Source organism: Nematolebias whitei, chromosome 22 (genome assembly GCF_014905685.2).
Source record: "Nematolebias whitei isolate Nwh7 chromosome 22, NemWhi1, whole genome shotgun sequence".
Lineage (NCBI taxonomy): Eukaryota > Metazoa > Chordata > Actinopteri > Cyprinodontiformes > Rivulidae > Nematolebias > Nematolebias whitei.
The window spans coordinates 7,042,625-7,052,822 of record NC_056519.1 but is presented as its reverse complement, the minus strand read 5'-3'; the positions used below and the strand labels follow the sequence as shown (position 1 = coordinate 7,052,822).

General features: G+C 39.0%; 1 protein-coding gene across 1 annotated transcript in view; it reads right to left on the bottom strand.

The window, feature by feature from the left end:
* LOC119428526 (fibulin-1) overlaps positions 1-9,738 on the bottom strand; it is a 12,175-nt gene extending 2,437 nt beyond the window's left edge. Inside the window, exons 1-13 of the mRNA XM_037696207.1 lie at positions 9,677-9,738; positions 9,495-9,600; positions 8,099-8,234; positions 7,857-8,004; positions 7,590-7,649; positions 7,326-7,415; positions 7,023-7,154; positions 4,543-4,686; positions 4,058-4,180; positions 3,829-3,954; positions 3,615-3,734; positions 3,376-3,498; positions 1,210-1,333 (exon numbers count right to left, since the gene is read on the bottom strand). Of these exons, the coding sequence (XP_037552135.1) occupies positions 1,210-1,333; positions 3,376-3,498; positions 3,615-3,734; positions 3,829-3,954; positions 4,058-4,180; positions 4,543-4,686; positions 7,023-7,154; positions 7,326-7,415; positions 7,590-7,649; positions 7,857-8,004; positions 8,099-8,234; positions 9,495-9,600; positions 9,677-9,731 (1,487 nt within the window). The 5' untranslated portion in view covers positions 9,732-9,738. The remainder of the gene's footprint in view (positions 1-1,209; positions 1,334-3,375; positions 3,499-3,614; positions 3,735-3,828; positions 3,955-4,057; positions 4,181-4,542; positions 4,687-7,022; positions 7,155-7,325; positions 7,416-7,589; positions 7,650-7,856; positions 8,005-8,098; positions 8,235-9,494; positions 9,601-9,676) is intronic.
* Between the last annotated feature and the right edge of the window lie 460 nt (positions 9,739-10,198).

Here is a 10,198-nt window from a genome sequence, read left to right as displayed (position 1 = left end):
GAACAAAGACTTGTTACAAATCTAATTAAAAAATACCAGATCCACAATGTTTATCAGAATGTTCTAGTCACATGGACAGAAGACTTGTTACAGAACACGGCTTCAACAAGAAAAATAACATCATCTCGTACTGATAACAAGTCTATCAGCCTGAGAAACTTATCCTTCCATCATAAAAGAATGTTATTGTGACGCACGAAACATGTATAAATTTATGTACTGTCTCTTTAAGAATCCAGTGTGCTGTGCTGCGTTTCTTCTGACTTCACGCAGGCAGCGGCTCCTTTCTGCAGAAAGAATAAACCTTGCGCTCCGTTTTGAGCTAAAAGAGAAATGTCTCTGGTTTTCTTTTAAGAGTTTTTTTTAAAGTTTAGAACAATTATTTATTTTCCACAGAATACAGCCATTTTTATCTGTCGGGCTTTGGTTCAAGACTCATGGAAAACGTATTCAGAAAGAAAACTAGAGATGCACCGATCGTAGCTTTCTTGGCCACCAAATTTTATAAAACTAACCTGTGAATTTCTAATTTAGTCTTATTTTATTTATCTTAACCAAGTCCCTTGAGATTACCGTCCAGATGGCACACAAATACACAATTAAAAGAAAAACATTTAAGTGAACATCAAAATACATAAACAAGAAAAAAAAGGGGAAAGCTCTACAGCATGGCTATTTTCTCTACCTGTGCATGTGAAATCAACAAACAAGCTGAACAATAATCATCCACTGAACAGAAGTATTGTACGTAGGCCTGTCACGATAACAAATTTTGCTGGGCGATTAATTGTCTCAGAAATTATTGCGATAAACGATAATATTGTTGGAAATGTGACAATGATTAGTAATTATTGTCAAATTTAAGAAGAAATGTTAGTTAAATTTGAGTGTAGTACCTTTTTTTTGACCACTGGATCAATTAAATCAATTAATCGCATGATAAATGAAAATGAGGTCAATAATTTTCATTTATCATGCGATTAATTGATTTATTGTTTATCGCAACAGGCCTAATTGTACGAAATTAAACTCTACAGAAAAGAAACTGCAGTATTTTTTTGTCAAACCATCTCCTTAGCATTCTTTCTCTTTGTACACCTAAAAGCGCTTTAAGGCAGCAGGCAATGACGAAAGGCAACAGAGAAAAGACTCGACTCTGAACGGTGACCCAACAACGACCCGTTCTTTCATTGCAGCAGCAGTTCTTACCCTCTTGCTGCTCGTAAGAAGTCCGGGGGGCAGTGGAAGTCGAAACAGCGAAACCCTCCCAGGACATTAAAGCAGTTCTCTGCAGCAGAGCAGCTATGAGTTCCTGCAGCGCATTCATCGATGTCTAAAGACAAAAACAACGACAGGTAGCAAACATTTATTTGAAAGGTATCGCAGTTTAGTTCCTACATGCAACATCTGTTTCTGTTCACTGCCAACAGTGTGTACGTAGGTACATTTCAGGGTATGTACGATTTACCTTAAACACACTTTCTATCAAACAGTTGAAAAATGTGTTCTACTTTGTTAGTAACATTTTAAATTAAAGCATTCTATGAACGGATATCGCCCACCGCCTTCATGCCAGAGTTTAAGACTAAAATTATTTTATGTCAAGAAAAGGAGTTGTAGCCATTTACTTTTAAATAAAAAAATATATATATTGTCCACAATCCCGTGTGATAGCAAGAGCTCTTGAGCAAGTTATTAATTTAGCCTTTATTCGCTTCAAATACACAAAATTTTAGCTCAATATTTTTAAAACTTATCGAGTTATAGCAAATATTGAGCTGGCAAAGGATGATTACTAGTGACAGCCATCTTGAATTTGTCTGACTCCAAAAGCTAAGAGTTGTAGATGAACGTCCAGTGGCTACTTTATGTCTAATTGTTCATGAGATATTTTGCTAACAGACGAACAGGGTTGACCCAAACATTTAATACCAAAGCTTTACACAAAGATCTTTTGCAATGTAGCACTTGGAGAATGTGTGGTTGAACACTTTCAGCTACTACCACACCAAATAGTATAAAATCTGCTAAATTAAGAAAATAAACAATATTTAATAAAATAAAACAATCAACTTATTGTTCCATGATGTTTACACTATTTCAACAAATCCTATATCAAAACGTTCAGCTCATAAAGGAGATGACTTTTGGTATCGGTGCAACTTTAGCTATTTGAAATATTTAGCCTTTTCTGCCATTTTTTTCCTCATAGAAAATGAACTGAGCTCATTTTACATCCATCAGATCTTTAGATGTGTTCACAACCTTTTAATGCTCCTTTCACATTTTGTTCTGCTTCAGCTTCTTTCTGCAAATTCAAACTTTTTCAGCTACTTTCAGCTGTTTTTTCCAGCTGGTTTGTGCTTCTTTTACATTCTTTCCTCTAACTACCGGTAAAACATTTTTGTGCTTCTTCTAACTTGTTTCTGCTAATTTCAGCTTGTTATGTTCCTGTAAGCTTATTTCTGCAAGTTTCAGCTTTTTCTATTTCAGCTACTACTGAGCTGTTTTTATGCTGATTTGAGCTTTTTCAGCTAATTCCACACTTGTTGCACTCATTTAAACTTTTACAGCTTAATTCAGCAAATATGTGCTCTCTCCACTTCCTTCTGATAGTTTAAGCTTCTCTCTGCTATTTTAGCTACTTTTCAGCTGGTTTTTTTTTCTTTCAAATCTCAGCTATTTTCAGATAAGTTCCACTTTTTTGTGCTCATTTCTGCTTCTTTCAGCCTACGTGGGCAAACATGCTCTTTCTGATTTCTTCTGCTAATTGAAGCTTTTCTACCCTTTCAGCTAACTTTTTAGCATTTTTTTTAGCTACTGGTAAGCTGTTTTCAAATAAGTTCAAGTTTTTTGTAGTAATTTCTGCTACTTTCAGCCTAATTAACTTCTTTATGCCAATTTCAGTTTGTTGTGCTCTTTTCAGCTTTTTATGCTATTTCAGCTACTATTCAGCTGTTTTAGGCTAATTTAATCTTTTTCAGCTAATTCCATACTTTTTAGCTAGTTTCAGCTCTTTCTTCTTCCTTCTGGTAGTTTAGGCTTCTTTCTGCTTTTTCAGCTATTTTTTAGCTATTTCTTGCAAATTTCAGCCTTTTTTTTAAGCTAATTTGCTCATTTTTGTGTTAATTTCTGCTTATTTAAACCTAATTCAGCAAATATGTGTTCTTTCTGCTTTCTTCTGCTAAGTTAAGCTTGTTCTTTCATTTCAGCTAGATTTCAGCTGTTTTTAGCTAATTTCAGCAAGTTCTTCAGCAGTAAGCATTCACACTGGACTTTCGCAGGAAATGCAATTTCTCTAGTTTATTTTGCATCATAAACAACTTTTGCTTAAGAGGGATTTTTTTCTGTAAATATAAATGTTTGTCCCCTAACCTTGACAGGTCCATCCATCCTGGGCGAGCATGTAGCCGCTGGGCGGGCAGGTACAGTTGAAACCACCGGGAGTGTTGACGCACTTGTAGGAACAGACATTCGGCTTTGCGCACTCATCAATATCTGACGAGAGCAGAAAAAAAGGTCACATCAGAATCGTGGTCATATACCTAGCAAACATAAATACAAAAAGCTGATTTTAAAGCTTTTAGGACATTTTTTATCAACAAAGCTAGTACCGTCACATGTTCTCCCATCAATGTCACTAAGCTGGTAACCACGGCGACAGAAGCACTGGTATGACCCGTACACATTGGTACACTCCTGGCTGCAGGGTTTGCGTTCACATTCATCGATGTCTGCGCGCAAGTAAAACCAATACGTTTCTTCTTTGTAATTTTCAAGACCGTTTGAGGATTTCTAAAACAAATTGTCATTTTAAAGCCAGTTCACCTTCACAGTTTCTGCCATCGTGAGCCAGTTTGAAGCCCAGGGAGCAGCTGCACTGAAAAGACCCCATGGTGTTCTCACAGTTATGGGCACACAATCGCCCAGGATAATGCATGCACTCGTTAATGTCTAAAACAAAAGCACAAGAGAACAAATATTGAATAAAAACACACATAAATAAAAATGCTGGCAAATGTTTTTTATTCTCTTTGGCAGATTATTCGTTCTGCACCTTGGCACAGCTTGCTGTTGGTGTTAAATGAGTATCCAGTTGTGCACTCGCACCGATACGTTCCCTCCAGATTGACACAGATGTGGTTTCCACACTTTTTACCAATAAGACACTCGTCCACATCTAAACGGTAAGACAGAGAAATAGATGAAAACCAGAAAAATAGGGACGAAAATATGAAAAATCAACGCTTATTATTATTATTATCTACAACTGGCAATAGGTGAGAAGTGGGTGATATTTTCTTTTTGCCTATGACTGCGCATGTTAGCAAAATATATCATGCCTCTGAACGGATTTAATCAAAACCCTCAAAGTAAATCATTACCACAAAAACACAAGGATGACACCTACTGGTCAAATTTAATTCCTGCAAGTAAAGCTGCGAAATTAATCAAATATTTTCTCTGATATCTGTGACAAAAAGCTAAATCCAGCCCTTCCAGGAGTCCACCTTTAAGAGATTTAAATTTTATCTGTATAACCTTCACAGCTGGATCCATTAGCAGATAGACGGTATCCCCGCGGACAGGTCATGGTGTTGCTGTGACACTTGTACGAGCCCACAGTGTTGACGCAGGTCTGGTCCCGTCGGCACGGACTGGGGGAGGCCGCGCACTCGTTAATATCTAATGAGAGACAAAAACACCTCAGCCGAAGAACATCTTCAAGCTGTGAAACTTGAACGAGACGGCTTCAAATCTAGGAAAGATCATAAATGTTAGTTTTTTTAGTCTAACTGGGAATGCTGAGTCAGGATTCGCAATTTTGTTTTCCTGTTTTTTCAATTCAGTTCAATTCAATTCAAAAAGACTTTATTAATCCCAAAGGGAAATTAATTGTTGTAGCTCATCTTAGTTTCATTAGAGTCGTTTTAGACGCTGATGGCTTTTGGCATTTGGGCAACTGGCTGCAGATGCCGATCCTTCCATCCAGACCCAGCAGACCTCTCGGTCTTCTTGGGCAGCAGGACAGCCTGAATGCTGGGTAGAACTCCTCCCCGAGCGATGGCCATTTCTCCCAACAGCCTGCCGAGCCCCTCGTCGCCGCAGACTTAACAGCAGGTGCCAGGGGACAACCTCGGTCCTCCCGCTGTCACGAGTCGCGTTTCCCGCCACCTCCAAGATATCGGCGATCAGGCACTTGAGCACAGCCTCCAGGTAGACGGCAATGCATCCACGGCACCTCTTTTTCAACTCATTTGGGATTTGGGGCTGTAGTTGAGGTCTTATTTGAGCTTTTGAGATGTTAATCAGCAGCTCCCAGTTGTAGACAACCACCTTGTTGTCATGGTTACACATCATAACAAATGTCCAAAAGTAAAAAAGGTTTCAGTAAAAATCCTTCCAGCGGTACAGCATCTGATACTAGAGGAAGTAATCATCTGAAAGAAGCTATTTACATCCAGAAAAAAAGAGTAATTGAGTGTTTTTTTGTTTGTTTGTTTGTTTATGGTTTATTCTGTATGTTCTCTACATCAATTACCCTTTTTCTGTTTTGAGCATTTACATTTTAAAACTTTCAGCTGAATTGGAAATGGTGTGCTATGACTTTTGATATCTTTTTTTAATGTTATACTTTAAAAATATTTATATTTATTTAAAAAAAGTTGACCATTATATATTGAAATGTCTTCAACTCTTATTTAGAAATTATTTTTCTTTAAAATTTTCTTCAGCAAACTTAATCCATTTAGCTTTTAGCTATGATTTTGACAATGCCCCCTTTTTTAGCTACTGTTTGTCTATTCTAGATTGAAGCTACTCTTTTACAAACATGTTTTATTTTATTTTTTCACCAATTTTATGTTTACTCAACTGTTCAGCTAATTTATACTTAGTGCTATATGCTAATTTTAGCTTTTCACTCTTCTGATTTTTTAATAGGTTTTTTTTTAGCTAGGCTTTTCCTGTTATCTTAAGAGATTTCCCTAATTTAGTTTTTAACTACTGCTTTGCTAGTTTTAGCTTTTAGCTACTGTATTAGTACTGCTTTACTGGTTTTAGCTTTTTTATTACTTCTATGCAGGTTAACGCTTTTTGCTCTTGCCCTGCTAATTTTAGCCTTTCACTATTTGGCTAATAATAATATTGTTTTGCTCATTTTAATTATTAGATACTGTATTGATACTGTTATGTTAGTTTTAGCTTTCAACCTTGTATCTACATTTTATATATTTTAGCTTTTACCTACATTTCTGGTATTTTAACTTTTAAGTAGTTTTTTTATTTCGCTTTGGGCTACTGTTTTATTAGTTTTATCTTTTTACTACTGATTCGCTAGTTTTAGCTTTTAATTAGTTTTTCTAATTGTAGTTTTTTGCTAGGCTTTTCCCGATTTTAGCTATTAGCTACTAATTCAGCTTTTACCTGCAGTTTTGCAAATTTTAGTTTTCAGCTGCTGTATAACAACTGTTAAGCTGATTTTAGCTGCCATTTTGCTAATTTAACCTTTTAGTAATACTGTCGCATTTAGTTACATTTTAGGTTTCAGCTAGTTGTATTTTTAATTTTAGCTATAGGCCACTGTTTTATCTCTTTGTTACCATTCTGCTAATTTTAGTTTTCAGCTATTACTACTGTTGTTTCAGCTTTTAGCTGTTGTTTTGCTATTTAAACCTTTGAGCTTTACTTTTATTAAGCTTTTAGCTACATTTTGTTTTGCTTTTGCTAGTTTAAGCTTTTTGCTACTGTTCTGATAATTTTATCTTAATGGTCAATGTTTTTTACTGTTGTACATTTTAGCTCGTGTTTCATCATTTAAGCATCCTGATTGTTTTACCATCCACAACTCAGTTTCAGCTCCAACAGTTTCAGTGAAGTCATTCATTTACGCTTCATTTTCACAGAAAATGCTAATTTTTCTAATTATGTTAAGCTCTTTAGTTCAATGTTTTCTTGCCCTGCCGTACAAACACCACCACCTCACTGTGATAGATTTTCTTCACGTGCTCCTCAGTCTTTACCGTTGCAGATAACGTCGTCTGTGAGCGTGAATCCAGAGTGACAGCTGATCCGACAGCGAAAGGAGCCCTCGGTATTGATGCAAACTTGCTCAGAGGAGCAGTTGTGACTCTCAGCCAAACATTCATCGACATCTGAGAAGACGAGCATGTGGCCAAATGCAACATTAGACAAGTTAAATCATTTCTTCTGTGCAAGCCGTCCCAGTGGAATCATCAGAGCAGCCCTGAGACCGCATACCTTTCAGAATATGCAACTGTGTTAATAAATTTGGGGAAATAAGGAACTGTAATGACTAAACTTACCCACACAGTTCACTCTGTCATTTTTCAGAGAAAACCCTTTGTAGCAGGCGCATTTTCCATTACCCACACACAACTGAGCACAGCCGGTGTCTAAAAGTGATAAAAAGAGACATACAAATAACAAAAACTAAAGCAAAATGCATCATTTTCTTCCCAAAAGGAGGCAAAGGAGACGTAATATGCTAATAGGGAACAAAACTAACAGCAAGCTGAGCTTGGAGCTGCTTTTATTTGACGCTACTAATAAAACAATTGAAGCCAAACCTGCACACGTGTTTGTTTCCTCTGGAAGTCTGGTAGAAAAAACTTGAGGCACTTTTGTTGCTGAGACACACACACAAAAAAAAAAACATTGTAAAACCACTGGAAGCACATTTTTGTGAGTCAAAATTTGGTAATAAAAGCATGGAAACTGCTTAAAATATGTTGTTAAATTGATTTTCAGAGGTTCAGCCCCTAATGTGGTTGAATGTTTTAGGTGCTAATAATTGTACAGAAGGCTTGAAGCCTAATACTGCTTCAGTTTTTTACCTTGCACAGTTGATTTGACTTCCTTGGGTTGCTCGCAGCACATTTTAGCTGTACTGATGCACTGCTTCCCCAGCTGCAGACCCTGAAACTTGCAGCTCAGCTCCGTGTTTGCCACCTTCACACCAAGCGTGCAGCAATCACAACAAAACTAAACGGGAATGGAAATGAGGGCATTTAGAAGAGAAAAAACAAGTATTTTCCAGTGGATACAGCTCCGGTTGATAGTTTGGAGAAGAGCCCACCTTAGTGGTTTGGGTTTCCCAGGAGGATCTGGTGGAGAAGGGCCTCTCGCAGGCCCTCTGATCACGGGCCATCCTGATGCCCCGGTTACAGGCTTTCTCTTTCAGCACTGAGCGACAGCAGTGCTCCTGGGTGATGCTGCAAATAAAAAGCACATTTGCCCAAAGTTCAAGTTTAGTATCATCTGCCTGCGTTGTGTGGGCACAGATGATTTATCCATTCACTAACCCATCCAACCATCCATCCATTCATCCATCCATCTTCTGCTTGTTTTGAAGTCAGGTATCAGGGGCAGCAGCTTGAGCAGGGAGGTCCAGACATCTCTCTCCACAGCCACCTCCTCCAGCTCTTATGGGAGGACCCCCAGACCAACCGAGAGACGTAGTCCCTCCAGCGTGTTCTGGGTCTTCCCCAGGGTCTCCTCCCAGTCGGACATGCCTAAAGCACCTCCCTAGGGAGGCACCCAGGAAGGATCCTTATCAAATGAACCACCTCAACTGGCTCTTTTCGATGTGGAGGAGCAGCGGTTCTACTCCATGTCACTCCCAGATAACTGAACTTCTTACCTTATCTCTAAGGGAGAGTCCAGCTACCCTGCGGAGGGAACTCATTTCAACTGCCTGTATCCACAATCTCGTTCCTTCAGTCACTACCCAGAGTTCGCGACCATAGGTGAGGGTAGGAACGTAGGCCGACCAGTAAACAGAGAGCTATGCCTTACAGCTCAGCTCCCTCCTCACCACAACGGACCGGCACAGAGTCCGCAATACTGCAGACGCTGCACCAATCCGTCTATCCATCTCACGCTCCATTCTTCCCTCACTCATGAACAAAACCGTGAGAAAGTTGAACTCCTCCACCTGAGGCAGAACCTCACCTTTGACCCAAAGAGCGCAATCCACCCTTCTCTGACTGAAGACCATGTAGGATTTAGCATTAGCAAAATACCTCAAGAACCACTGGACTGACTTTAGTGAATCTTCCATTAAGTATTTAGTGGCTGTGCATCTCCAACTCACGAACATTCAACAGGTCCAGATGATTTTCAGGGTTAAACAATCTTGGCCCACACAAGTTTAACAGACATGGAGCTAAATAAAGGTAAGCAATTTTAATATTCTGTTGGCGCTCAGAATAAGAGTTGGGGAGCAGTCTCAGCTACTCCCACACCCCATTTCAGCTCAGCATGTGTAAACCTGATAGTGTTTTTTTAAGGACAGATGGCCACTGCAGCCATCTTCACTAAGGTTGACCTGTTGTGCAGCCACTGCTTACTCTCAGTAAAATCGGATTATTGTTTCACGAGATATTCTGCTAACAGACGCTAACATTGACATTGTAAGGGGAGATAACGAGCAAGTCTAAGCCAAGAAGCTGTAGGAACCAGGCGTTGCTTACTTGCAGATGAGGGAGTTGAACCGCGGAAGGACTGAACAGTCTTGTTCTCGCTCTGCTACGGTTCTCCCAACCTGACAGCACTCGTGCACAGAAGGAATCGGACTCTCTGCGGGGTTAGGGTACGTTAAAACAAATATATAATTAACCAATAAACGTTTCAGACTTTAAATGAATGTTCTTACCTAGCCCGTTCAGAAGCCCAAAGAGAGAAAACAGAAGAACAGTCCTCCGCGCCATCGGGTTGAACTTAAATTTGGCGATTTCCTCAAGACGGTGGAAGCTGCCGGGAAGCAGAACGTCTCAAAAGAAGCAGAGGTGACCCACATCTGTCCCAGTGAGGTTTAAGGTTTGGGGGTGGGTTGGGTGGGAGGGGTCAGGGCGAGCTTCGATGATTAAAACACAGCTGATAGTGGGGTTTATTCAAAGGCAGCACGGTGCTAAAGTACAAACTGTCTTCTTCAAGATAACGGGAAACGGTCTCAACAGTACATCTCTGTTTATTTCAGGGAGAGACTTAACTTCTAAATGACCTGCATTGATAATTTATTATTCTGAAAGATGAAATAATCTAAATCTGCACGACTATCTATATTCAGACGCATCAAAAAAGAAATAAACAATGAAATACGGATTAGTCAGCCAAGAGCAAGTCAGATGCAGCATGTAATCTTGTTTATTACAAACTTTGCAAAATCAAGAACCGT